The sequence below is a fragment of the Equus caballus genome, chromosome 12 (assembly GCF_041296265.1).
Source record: "Equus caballus isolate H_3958 breed thoroughbred chromosome 12, TB-T2T, whole genome shotgun sequence".
Lineage (NCBI taxonomy): Eukaryota > Metazoa > Chordata > Mammalia > Perissodactyla > Equidae > Equus > Equus caballus.
In genome coordinates this window covers 12,900,988-12,914,749 of record NC_091695.1, presented here as the reverse complement: position 1 = coordinate 12,914,749, position 13,762 = coordinate 12,900,988, and the positions used below count along the sequence as shown (strand labels likewise).

The following is a 13,762-nucleotide window of genomic DNA, read 5'->3' as shown; positions in this document are numbered from 1 at the left end:
AAGGAATGATAGTCAAAGCAGTCAATGGACCTCCTATGCTCCCTATCATCCAGACAACTGGTATTGTTGAGCATTAGAATTCTCCTCATAAATCAACTTTAAAAAGGCTGTAATTGCCTCCCTCACTTACTCCTGTTCCACACATATTCTTAGGGCAGCTCCCCCTCACAGCTGCTTCCCAGGTAATGATCAGAATGAAAATGAGAGGAGCTTTGGAGACCAACTTAAAAATTCAGAATTCTACCCTAACCATTCCTGGATATGATACTCTTTTCTTTCTCCAAAGGGCAACTCTAGGCTGTCCTGGTTGGTAAACCCTCCTGGAGGCTCCCAGACTTAACTCCAGTTCAGATACCTGGATTTCTGTGTTGAACTGAATGGTCTTAGAATGCAAAGATAACCATTATTTGGTTGAGGACACTGCTCACCTAGTTCCCCTACAGTGGCAAAGTGGGAGGCACAACGAGTCCGTGTTAATTTTATAAAAATGTCTTTGTTCCTCTTGTACCTGCCCTTCTGGAGGAAAAGTCAGGTACAAGTAGGAAATTACTGGGAAAAAAGGTAAAATTACTGGGACGCACAGATTTTGTGGCAGTGGAGGCAATATAAGCACCCCACGTCTAGGGTTGTAGGAAACATGGAAACAGGAGGGATAGTAATAATCTTTGTCTTTCAGAACTGCCCTTGAAACCTTAATCACAAAGAAAAGTGCCTTGGTGAGACTACCCCACACAGTTTCAGAGTATAAAATTCTGGCAGTTATTTTCTTTCCATTCATTTTTGAAAATCATTTTCTTATTTTCATGTGTCTTATTGCTGCGTCAATTTGTTTCATTTGTCACTAACTTTAGGATACTTCCACCTTTCTTCTCTGAAAACTTTTAAGATTTTCTTAGTCTTTTCCTTTTTTTCTTCTTTTCTGCTGTGGAAGATTCACCCTGGGCTAAAGTCTGTCGCCAATCTTCTTCTTTTTGTATGTAAGCCTCCACCACAGCATGGCCACTGACAGAGGAGTGATGTAGGTTCACAGCTGGGAATTGAACTCAGGCCACCACAGAGGAGCACACCAAAATTAACCCCTAGGCCACCAGGGCTGGCCCAAGATTTTCTCAGTCTTAAGTGCTCTGGACTAACACTATAATGAATCTGCGTAACGGTTTCTTTTAATTTTCCTGACTGCCATTTCTTGGGCCTCATGAAATTACAGGTTATCTTTTCACTTCTGAAAAATTCTCAGTGATTCTCTCTTTAAATTTTGACTAACCCACTCTCTCCTCTCCTCGTGTGTAACACCAATTAATGTGTGTTAGACCTACTCACTTTCTTCTCCATATTTTCCATCTTTTTAGCTGTCTTAGAAGTTGGATAATTTTTCCTCATATATCTTCCAGTCTCCTAATATGTCCTTTAACTACATCCAATCTGCTATTAAACCTAGGTCCTGTACATTTTGTTTTACTACAGTAATTCTGTTTTTCATTTTCAGAATATATTTTCAGTTCTTTTTCAAATTTGTCAGGTCATATTTTCAAGCATTTCTTGTCTCCTTTAAAAGCTAAAGTATAGTTCTATCGATCACCATATCTAAACACATGAGCGCATTTTTGCTGCCTATTATTTTTGCTGATTCTCACAGTGACTTTTTTCCAATTATGCTTGGTAATTTTGACTAGTGGAACTTGCAGAACTTCTAAAGTTACTGAAGGGGATTCTTTGAGGCCAAGGATAAAGACAACTTCCTAGATAGAGAACGCATTTTTGATTCTGCCAGGACCTATGGACAACACAAATCCAACACCATTTAAAACTAAATTCCCAAGTCGGTATTTATTGGACCATTGAAGTGACACAAATTAGCTGCGAAACATGGTACAACTTCTCAGGGGCAAGTCTCATCACCTCCAACAGCACCCTTCAGAGCCAAGGTAACCATCTTTGTAGTGCTCTAGGAGTTCTGAAAGAGGGGGATACTTCTGATTTACCCTTATTGTGAATACGTCACCCTTTGACAAACAACTTAATAAGGGGCAAGATCTCCTATTAAAGTTCCTTACCATACACAATGTTCTTTGACTTATTTCTTCCACGTTCAACAAGGATATCATAACTGAAGTTTATACACATAAGCCAATTTATATACAAGCAAATATTATCATGTCAAAAACTGACTTTCAGTGTGCTGAACTTACTTCTTTGGGTTCCTGCTTTCACCCTGATTTCAGTAAAATTTTACAATATTTTATATCCAACAGAAACAACACAAAATTCTGGTTGTTTCCACTAGAAAATGTGTCTTAGTCTACTATATTTCTTGAAATAGCTGGAGATGTGTTTTTTGTAACGGTTTTAACTAGAACCTAGCCCTACCTTCTATCCAGCTAGTTCAAAGTCATTTCACGAGGCAAGCCATTTTCACAAGAAATATGCCAGAGACACAAACCAGTCCCAATGTAGCTCATTAGTAAATTTCAACTAACCATACTCTACTTGTTCTCTATCTAAGCAATGACAACGAAGAGAGAACTATAATATAATACATCCAATGCAGACATTAAGAGTAATTATATTAAGAATTACACTTCCAAGATGTTCAACTTAAAAAATTTTACCATGAAATTTATGAATGCCTAAACACAGGATTGTAAGATATAAAAAGATAGGCTTTATCTCATCTAATTATACATAATAATGTAGTATTCCAATTGTGTGAATTCATATTAAAGTATATCTATTGAAATATAACCACAGTCAGATGATTCTAGGATTTTATTTTGGCAAGATTTTGTCATATGAACTTGGGTAACGAACAAGTAATTAAATTTACTTTTAAGCATGATATATAATTTGCATCATTTTCCCTTTCGAATTTAGACTTCCAAGCCTTAATAAAACCCATAGAAACAAACACATCTTTGCTAAATGTTTAGCTAGAATCCTGACATTTCCTTTTTACTGATACAATGTGATTTACATATGTGCTTATTAACTGCCTATTTTGCATTTGACACTGTTAACTGTAAATTATAAAACTTACACATAACAAAAAAATAACATTTAGCAACAGTAAATTAATATGACTTTTTACTTCCACAGAGTATAATTTTATGTAAAATTGTACAGCATATTACACTATGCCAAATCTCTGTAATGTTATCTACAATAAAAGTATTTATAAAATATATACTATTTTAAAAGTACATTAAAATGTAAAAGACCAAGAATAAAAAAGAGCATTATCTTATTTTCTTTTCCATTTGGACAAAAATAAGTATCTAAAACAATATATAACATATACATTGAACTTAGTAACAGATTAGGAATAGTTTTAATCCCTTAACTTTTAAGTTATTTCTACTGTTTATTATCTAATTAATTAGTACATGTTCTTTTAATTAGAAAACACATAATAGAAAACTACTGATACCATTTGGTATATAAGCTTCCAGAGTTTTTAAAATTTATATACTACTATAAATTCATAAAAAGTACACTCTTTAAAATAATATTTGTAACACAGTATATATTCTGTTTTACCTCTTTTTTACATAATAGATCATTCCCCTTAAATATGAAATCCAACTCATGTATTTCATGATTCAAATATTTCTCAACAAAGCTGAAGTACTGTCAAGTTTTATAATATTCAAGATAAATATTTCATTCCAATCTATTTCTTTAAGACAAAACCTAATTTTATAATTTCTCCAAATCCTTTACAAAATAAGCCTAACTAAAATGTCTCAAGATAGTTTATGTATTTTTGGCTTTCATTTAAAATTACTGGTGTTAAATACTATTAACTGCAATGAAAGAGAATAATGAATTTTAATTGTCTTTCCATCTGAAAATAATGTCTTAAAAAGTACTTTCCGAAGTATCATTTAAAAACATTAAAAAGTATTACTAATAAAAATTATGTGCCTTTGCTAAACATAGCATTTTGAGACAACTCCTACGATACAGTAATCTCAGATTACTTAGAAAGAAATATACTATTGATACTGTGCCAAGGGAAATTATGTGAGGAAGCTGGCACATTCTGCTACCAAACAACTCTGCTACAGAGAAAAGAACACTGGAGTCGTAAGACCCATCTTAGCTGCGTACCTTTGGACAATCATTTAACCTCTTAAAAGATATATTTCTTCTTCAGTAAGACAGAGTTATCACTGCTTGCAAAGAGTTGTTTAGAAGATTACACAGTCATGCGTCACTTAACGACAGGGATACATTCTGAAAAATGCATCATTAGGTGATTTCGCCATCGTGTGAGCATCCTAGACAGTACTTACACAAACCTAGATGGTATAGCCTCCTACACACCTAGGGTATATGGTACTAATCTGATGGGACCACCATCATATATGCGGTCCATCATTGACCACAATTTCATTATGCAGCACATGACTGCAGCTAGTTATAATTTAAAGTTTGTTTTAGTCAACATTCTTTTGTGATAAAATCAAATTTATTTATTTGATCCTTCAGTAGATCAAATTGCTTTAAACTAAAAAGTTTTCCTTATTAAATCAAAAGATGCATTTTATCACATCTCTTAGAATCTTGCCTAATTCTTAAAAAAAAAAAAAAACCCCTATAAACATACTACCATATTATAGATCAGAGGTTGGTAAACTGCAGCCCATGGACCAAATCCAGCTGGCAGCCTATTTTTGTAAATCAGGATTTACTGGACCACAGCCACACTCATTAAATAATGTATTATCTATAACTGCTTTTCTACTACAACACCAGACTGAGTAACTGCAACAGAAACCATATGGTCAACAAAGCCTAAAATATTTACCATTGGCCTTTTACAGGAAAATGTCTGCAGACGCCTTCTATAAAAGACTATAAATTGAATTGGACGATGTATCAAAAAGGGATTAGGAGGAAAAAAAAAATCAGAGAAACATTGAAACATACACCTAAATTTAGTGCCCATAATGCCACTCCAAAGTCCTAAAAATCTAAGCCTCAAACGCAATTGGAACTAGAAAATGAAAATTTTGGTTACATAAAATATAAAAATAATACTGAAATATATTCATAATTTATTTAGAATAACAAAGTATATTTTGTGCCTCTTGAAATTAATTAAAGCCAATTATTATTTCTATTATAAATAGAACTTATATCCACTTTATATAAATTAGGTTTTTACCTGCTAACGGCTTGCTCCTCATCAGTCATTCCAGTCTCCCTGAACGCCCTGTTTGATTCCGCCAAACTCAAGGCAACTGCTCTCTGAAGATCATCTTCATCATCTCCAGTGAGATCAATCACATCTGAAAAGCAAAACTAACTGTCTCAAAATGGAAAGTCAAACAGAATGAAAGGTAATTCTTATCATGGAGATTTTACACCCACTATACCCTTTCAAACCAAAGTCACCACCAACATAATTCTCTATAAGATCCTTTCTGAAGAGAATACGAACATTTGAAATGGAACATACTTCAAAACAATGTTCCTCTCTGTAAAATATAGCTAAAAGCAATAAGGGCATAAATATTTTTCATTACAGAGGAAACAATATTTACTATGAAGTCCCTGATTAAAAGTATATAATAAGCAGAAAGACTGCTAAAAAATTTCTTTACCAAAAAAATTTGAAATTAACATAATTAAACATTTACCGTAGATATATATACGTTTATATACACATTGTTTTAAAGTCTGGAAGAATGTGCCAAATTGTTAACAGTGGTTAAGTTTGATGAAGAGGGTTATGGAGGAGGAAGTGTAAGGATCTCTCACTTTCTATTTCAAACACTTCTCTACCATCTGAATTATTTAATAATCATTCAGTTTACTAAATAATTTTAATTTAAAAAAAGTTTGCATTTCACAAAAAGAAATACACTAAGCAAAGAAAATAGTTTTGATGCTATAAGTATTCTTTTTCCAAAGAATAAAGGCTACAACTATTACCACCTACAGAAAAAACACTTTTTAACCAATTTCCCAGTAGATATTCATCAATTTCCTTAACCCAAAAGATGCCAATAATACTCACATTATTGTTTAAACAATGGTAAGAACCATAATATGTTGCCAAGTAGGGGATTATAAAACAATATGATGAGAAAGAAAAAACCATATCTGTTATTACCTTATCTTTGTGTGGTTGGGATTTTGCTTCTGGGTATTTTGGACAAGTTTTGTATTCCTTTTGTTTATTTGTATTTGAGACATGTTAAAAACTAATTTTTTTTCATTGTAATCCTAGAATTTTATAAAAGGGAGGCAAACAAAAAGGAGTAGGTGATGGGAGATAAGATGCTTGCATTTTACCATCTAGCTATAGGGTTACATACAGAGGCTAGAAAAGAATATTCCACACTTAATAAGAAATAAATAATATATATTGGCCTATTTCTATTGTTATCCACACTTTTTCTCCAAAGGGTAGCTTACAAGGATATTAAAAATATTAGAAATAATAGCTGGCCATGGAAGATTTTTTTTTTTAATGTTCTTAGAAAGTATAATAAAACCTCACAAAAATGTAGTAAGTAGGGTCCAAAAAAATTCAGTCAAGTAAAATGTAGAACACATAGCAAGGTAACTGAAATGATGGAGCATGCCTAGATCTATCAGCAGGCCAAAGGCTTTCTGAGTCCGGCTTACAAGACCTAAGTACAGGTCGATCACGGCTGAACATGGGTGTCACCGGGGTATAACTATCCAATCCAACTTAAATATTGATGAAGCAGAAGTCAGGACTAGAGAGGGATGAAATGGCCTTATGAAAATGAGAACCACCTTGGTCATTAAATAATGACTAGAATAGAGGTGAGAAAAGAGAGAATAATGGAAGTAAGGGAAACAATTTGAAAATCACCAAGCAGCAGAAAAACAGGTTTTGGGGATATGATCAATTAGCCCTCAGACTCCATTCTCTCATCCTCCAAGTATGCTTTATTCAACGATAGAAGCTGGAAAGATTAAAAGACACAAACAAATCTATTTTCCCAATTCACGTGCAGTTAAGGTTCTGGATAAAATTTAGGTTCCACCAACTGGATGCACTAACAGGAGCTTTGGAAGGCAGAGTGAGGGGGAAGCCCTACTCCTGCTGCTTTTGGCTGTTCTCTCCAGCATGACTGAAGAGATGTGGGTTGTTCCACAGTGGCATTCCAGTGTCCAATTTCCAGCTTCAGGGATGTCAAGAGATAAGAGTAGAAGCGGCAACTAGACTCTGCATTCCAAAGTCCGGGCAGAGCTCAGCGGCAGTTACTTAATCTTGGATGCTTATTCTTCTCTGGGCTGCAGCTACAGAAGCATGTTCTTGAACCCAGGAGTCCCAGAGGCAGCCTCCTGATTCACTCACTCACTACCCTCCTGATTGTGGCAGAGGGAGAGCTTCCCTGGCTGGCGAGCCCCACAAGAATCCAGGAGTCATTTCTGAAAGCTGAGCTAGAGATCCTCTCTCCAGTGCTTCCAGTGATTTTTTTAAGAAGCTAATCCTCTGGATTAAATTTCTTCTATGAAACTATCTAGAGTGTTTACTGTTTCATGACTGACAAGTAAACCAAACCAGCTAAGGCAGAAACTCACTCAGAAATAGCAACAACTTAAACTTAGAGATTTTTCATAATTTATCAATTGTAACTCAAGCAACATAAAAGCAAAACACAAGGCAAGATATTTTTAACTCTATCTGATACGAGAGACAGATAACTGACATTGTGAGAAATGAAGTATATCATCATAAGAACAAAAAATGGCGGCGAGACTTCAAATTTAAGTCTTCTATTAAATTCAGTGGCTTTCCTCCATAGTAGCAGTTCTCCAAGTGGAGTCCATGGATCCTCAGGGATCCCCTATGGCCCTAGGAGGGAAAGGAGGTCCTTAAGTAAAATATATTCTCATAATAGTACTAAGGTGTCATCTGCCTTTTCTACCGTGGTCATATTGGCACTGATGATACGAGACAACAATGCATTCAACTGCTGCATCTTAGCACACAAATCAAGGCAGTGGCACCAAGTTGTGTGAGCAATTCATTGTTATTACTCACAAATAGGCACACTCATTACTCAAAAAAGAAAAAGCCAGTTTCTCTTAAGTCCTTGATAAAAAGGGAAAAATCAATTTTATTAAATCTCAAATACTGATTTAAATTTTCTTTTAATTCTACATGACAAATAAGAAGTATGCACAGTACTTCTGCTGTATATCCAAAGCACACTGTTGCTAAAGAAAAAACACAAGTGCAACGCTTGAGTTGCAAACTGAACTGATTTTTTTTCAGGGAACACTATTTTTACTTGAAAGAACAACTGACAAACCACAAGCTATGATTATGCAGACTTGAGTATTTGACAGATGTTTTCTCGAAAATAAAGTGAACCTGTCACATGAGGGAGAATGAATGACAGCATTTGTTGACAATGACTAACACAGAATTTTCAAGCAAAAATCAGAATTTTGGAAAACTTGTTTCTACCATTATGAGCTTGATATTTCCCCAATACTTAAAGGATTTCTGGTGAAATCTGGTGATATTGACAATTTTAATTTGTTTTATGATGCAGACGTTCTTCCAAGATTTGGAAGGAAATCTTTTCCAAATTACCAATGCACAGTATTACAAAATCATGCATAGGTAAACAATCCATTCAAAGAGCAAGGTAAGCCATAAAGACGCTTCTAGCATCTTAGGTCTTTGACCCTGGATCCTGACACAGAGCTTCTAAATCACTTGGAACTTCCTGGGTGATAGGAGCATCTTTTGTTCTAATGAGACGACTCTTGGTGGCCTCCTGTATAGCTTCAGGGTGGGCACTGATCACCAGAAAAACCAAACCATGATTAGAAGCTTGGAACTTTGAGCCTCATCTCCCATCCTCTGGGAAGGAGAGAGAGGCTGGAAATTAAATTAATAATCAATCAAGCCCACCTGATGAAGTCTCCATAGAAATCCCTGAAGTACAGGGCTCCGAGAGCTCCTGGGTTAGTGACATATCCACATGGTGAGAGGGTGGCGTACCCCAAATCCATGAGACCGAGGCTCCTGCACTCAGGACCCTTCCAGACCTTGCCCTATGCATCTCTTCATCTGGCTATCCATCTGTATCCGTTATCATATTCTTTACTATATAATAAACGGGGAAATGTGTTTCCCTGAGCTCTGTGAGCGACTGTAACAAATTATCAAACTTGAGGAGGGGGTCATGGGAACCCTCAATTTGTAGCCCAGTCAGAGAGAAGTGTGAGTAACCTGGGAACCCATTACTTGTAACTGGCATCTTAGGTGGAGGCAGTTGTGTGCAACTGAGCCCTTAACCTGTGGGATCCGATACCAACTCCAGGTAGTGTCAGAATTGAACTGAACTGCAGGACACTCAGCTGGTATCAGAAAATTGGTCGGGTGTGGGGTAAAAACTCACATATCTGGTGTCAGAAGTATTGAGTGAGGGCAGAGGAAGAAACAAGCAATAGTAGCCTTTGATGCTAGAAAGGTTGGTTGGCGAGAAGTTATTGGTCCTTAACTGAAAAGCTGAGACTTTTTCCTTTAAGCAGTGGAGAAAGTTTATTTATTATTTGTAGCTTCACTATAATTATCATAATTTTTTCCAGGATGTTCCCATTACTCCATAAATCCTCTTCTTTCCAGAAGATATTTTAGAACAATACAGCAATCGTGAAAGACTATTATAACTTACTCACATACTAAATACAGATATGATTTTAAAACCAGATATTAAGAAAATAAAATGTTATTTCACTAGAATGGTAAAACCTGAATTTCTTCTTTTTCTGGAGTTAGGGGAATGACTTCCAAAAACATGTAATGAACTATCAATTTCACAATGAAAACTAGCCCTCTGTGATTTTCTTATACGCTCACACTCAAAAAGGAACATAGAATAAACTTGGTGTAAACAATTTCTAATTGGCCAAACTAAATAAAAGTTTAGCCTATGTAAAAATCCCATCCAAATACCAAAGTATTATAAATATTTTTATATCTGTACCAAGCGAGGACCTTGGCAAAACACTCAAACTTTGTTTTAACCAACCCTCCCTCTAGTATTAGTGTGAACACAACTCAAGGGCACAAGCATGTTAGTGTTAGTTGGATACCAGTGTAGAAAATCACACATTACAAAAGCCTATGAACAGGAATCTTCAACATGTTCAAGACTGCTCAAATTAAAACATTTTTTCTGTAAGGTCACAAGCATATATACCAAAACATAACACTCAACCTAAAAAAATCTTGTACATTCCAAAGAGTTAGCATTTGAGTAAAACTTAAATACCAACTACCAAACATTTTTCTGCTAAATCCGAAATACAGGCAATCATCAACTGGTCAATGAAGCAGACTTTAACTGTATGCATTGTTTACAACTCATAACTCATTTTCCCATGAAGACAGTGTATGAAATGACAAAAGCCTTCCAAGTTAGTTCAAAAGAAATCCACTTAGCCCATAATCTAATTGAACTACAATATATGCAGAGATTTTGACTTTAGAAGAAAGTGATTTTCCTTGCTTTCCTTATTTACATAAGCCTAGGCATAGGGGAAACACTTTTTTATATAACCACATTTATATTTACCACCAGCGAAGATCTCTAGGCAGGGGAATGATATGAGCAGAAAGAACTCTGGGGAGTTAGGAGGTTAAGTGTTGAACAACAGTTGGAGAAGAGTTGTAGTAAGAATATGTATCAGGGCAGGAGCAACTAAAGGAAAAGTACGCAGACAAAAACTCATAGAACTGCAGACTAAATGGCTGTCTTGGGAGATTAGGAAGAGCAGTAAAAAAAACAAAACCTTTAATACAAAATAAAATCACTGGGTCCCCAGAAGGATGGGGATGCCCTTAAGAGAGAAAGGCAAATACGAACATAGGGATGGTCAGCAGGAGCTGAGAAGGGAGAATACTACCATTCTCGCCCTCACTCATTCTGCTTCAGCCACAGTGACGTCCTCTCTATTCATCTCCTGAGCCAAATATACTCCTGCCTGGAGGCCCCAGCCTGGGATGCATTTCCCTCAGACATCCACGAGCTTCCCTCCCTCACTTCACTCAGGTATCTGTATAAATGTGACCTCATCCAAGAAACATTCCCTGACGGATCCTCTATCTAAAATAGCATATCCCATGCCTGACCTACAACCGCACCCCTGTCACCATCTGTCCCTTGACCTTGCTCTCTTGTTCTTCATGAACTTACCACTGCCTGACATTATTTATTTATTGCTTAAATGTCTGTCTTCCCCCTATGTAAACTGACATTTTGTGTTTTTTCTAATGGCCTAAAAACCTATCTAATACATATTAGGCAATCAATAAATATTTGTTAAGCAAATAAAGGTTGATATCTAGACTATGGAATAGAGATAAAAATTAGTGAGTCATCTTCATAGTGGCACTAACTAGAAGACTTAAGAACATAGGCTTTATCCATATAAAATTTTTTCTAGTAAGTCAAAGGACAAATAGAATAAGGTATCACGTTAAAAGAATACTTAAAATCAAGAAGACATAAATAATGTAAATTGTGTTTCCTACCTGACTCTCCCATTCTCCTCTGCCCTCAGTCAGCTCTCTTAAGATGTTCCCACTTTTCTAATCTTCTTACTGCGGAACTCAGATTCTCTAAAACAGTGCTCTCCACTAGAACTTTCTATGATGATGGAAATGTACTATTATCTGCGCTGTCCAGTAGGGTGACCACTAGCCACATCTGCCTACTACTGAGCATTTAAAATGTGTCTAGTGCAACATAGGAACTGAATTTTAATATTATTTAATTTTAATTTATATTTAAATCTAAGTTGTCACATGTGCCCGTTGGCAACTATGTTGAACAGCTCAGCTCCAAATGGTCGTGTTCTGTTTTTAATAATTCCTGCTCAAATTATAATGGCAGCATTGGTAAGAAGGGAAAGTGAATAGCAAAGGAGCCATTTGGGAATTCTGTCATCAACTTTACTATGTTTTCAAACTAAAATTGTGAAAAAAAATTAAAGTTAACATTCTATATGAGTCAACAAAAAGTACAAAGGTCCATGGCTACCCTTCTTCCCTAAAATTAAAGAAAACTCACAAAGTTATACAAGTCATTCTACAGAACATTGTAATACAATGTAAGCCTAATTGCATGCAATCATTTACAAGTAACTTTCAGAGCATTGTAGAATCTCATTTTTAAGCTTAACCTTAACTTTCAGTGAATCATCAAAACAGTTTTCTACATTAGAAATCTCTACGGAAAAAGAGATTTAACTTTCATGGCATTAATTTTTTTCTATCTGAAGTTACTTGTTTAACAAATGTGGGGGGTGGGAAAAATACCAGGGTTCAGTTAATAAACTCCTAAACTGCTGAACATACGTGATCTGCCCTCAGCAGAGATGAGAGCACTAGACCTGGATCTGTCACTTGTCCTTTAGATCATTTTAGGCTGGCCAAGCAACATAACTACGAGCAGAGTTCTAGGACAGAACTTCAACATTTTTCTCACTTTCTATGCAATCCTTACCAAATAAACTGATTCTAAATTGGTAACACTTAACACTTATTCCAATGTGTTATATCAACTTCTCTAAAACTTAAGCCAATATGTGGCATTATTTTCTGTGCTAAAATTACCTACCCAAATCCCTCTTATCTTTTGATCCATTCTTTGATTGCTCAATTGTAGCACATCTCGTTCTGGTGGGCATATACTGTTTCTTTCCTGTTTTAAAAAAGTTCAAAAGAATTTAATGATCATGAAAGAAAGAATATTACTATTTAATTTCAAGTGGGCAAAAGCCTGGTATGTTCATGTCTGTGACAGAGTTTGCCATCACACAAAAACTTCGAAGAATCTCTCCTCTGACTATAAAGTTCACCTACGATATCTTAGTATCCTGCATTGCTACCTCCTTGCATTTGCATTTTTTACTGCCAAACTCCAACACAATTTTATTTCCAATTTAAGCTGGAGGTGGGAGGCACTCATCTGACAATTCACAATATCCAATCTGGACAGGAAATCCAAGTAATGAAAAAAAGTACCTAAAAGTGTTGTTAATACTCTAAATGATTTGGGCTTTTTCCCAGAATTCAACAGAGTATTAAATTACAGTATAGAATGTTACCAAAACAATATCAAACACCAGGTACACCACTTCTTAATTCTCTATGATACAGAATACAAGCTTTCCTTGAAATGTTTCTTTTTTTTCTCTCAAAAATGGAAGGTGAAAATGCACTAAAGGCCAATCATTGTCCTACTAACTAGTGAAAATGTAACAACTTCTTGAATATTAAGTGGAGGTTCAAAAATATATGTTCTTCAAATCAAGTGACATAATTTACTTTATCTTCTGATGTACCCAGGTATGAATAAATGAAAATTTCCCCACAAGCCCCAAATGTAACTTCTATGGGATATTTTAGTTTAAAAGCTAAATTTTTCTAGTCATTAAAAACACATGTATTTTATTCCTTCTAAAAGAGACGCCCAGTCAGAAACAGTTATATTCTAGCTTATACAAGTAATCATATGTATTTAGCATTAGAGACTTTCACGTCAAAATACAGATGTTTTGTCAGTACTACAACCAATAGATGACACACTTAAAATAAGCCAGGCTCTGTCTATGCTATAGTCCTGTCTGTAATAGACTTTTTACTTAAAAAAGAAAACAAGGAATTAAAAATATAAAAACTCCTGCCATATTTGAAGAATTAGTTAAGCCATGGTCAACTTTCAAATAAAAATATATTTCACATAAAGTTAAG

At 35.3% G+C, this 13,762-nt stretch overlaps 1 protein-coding gene across 23 annotated transcripts in view; it reads right to left on the bottom strand.

Annotated features, from left to right (window-relative positions):
* OR5L1D (olfactory receptor family 5 subfamily L member 1D) overlaps positions 1 to 13,762 on the bottom strand; it is a 106,588-nt gene that overhangs the window by 52,125 nt on the left and 40,701 nt on the right. For 15 of the 23 annotated variants that reach the window (XR_011423591.1, XR_011423590.1, XR_011423592.1 and 12 more), the window contains exons 4-5: positions 12,627 to 12,710; positions 5,168 to 5,291 (exon numbers count right to left, since the gene is read on the bottom strand). The exons of 2 other annotated variants lie outside the window; for them this stretch is intronic. Coding sequence is in view for 13 of the 21 variants with exons in the window: in XM_070228593.1 (XP_070084694.1) it covers positions 5,168 to 5,291; positions 12,627 to 12,710 (208 nt within the window). In the remaining 8 variants the exon portion in view is untranslated. Of the gene's footprint in view, positions 1 to 5,167; positions 5,292 to 6,904; positions 7,841 to 12,626; positions 12,711 to 13,762 lie in introns of those variants that run through there. 6 more of the 23 variants (XR_011423597.1, XM_070228598.1, XM_070228596.1 and 3 more) reach the window with 2 other exon arrangements.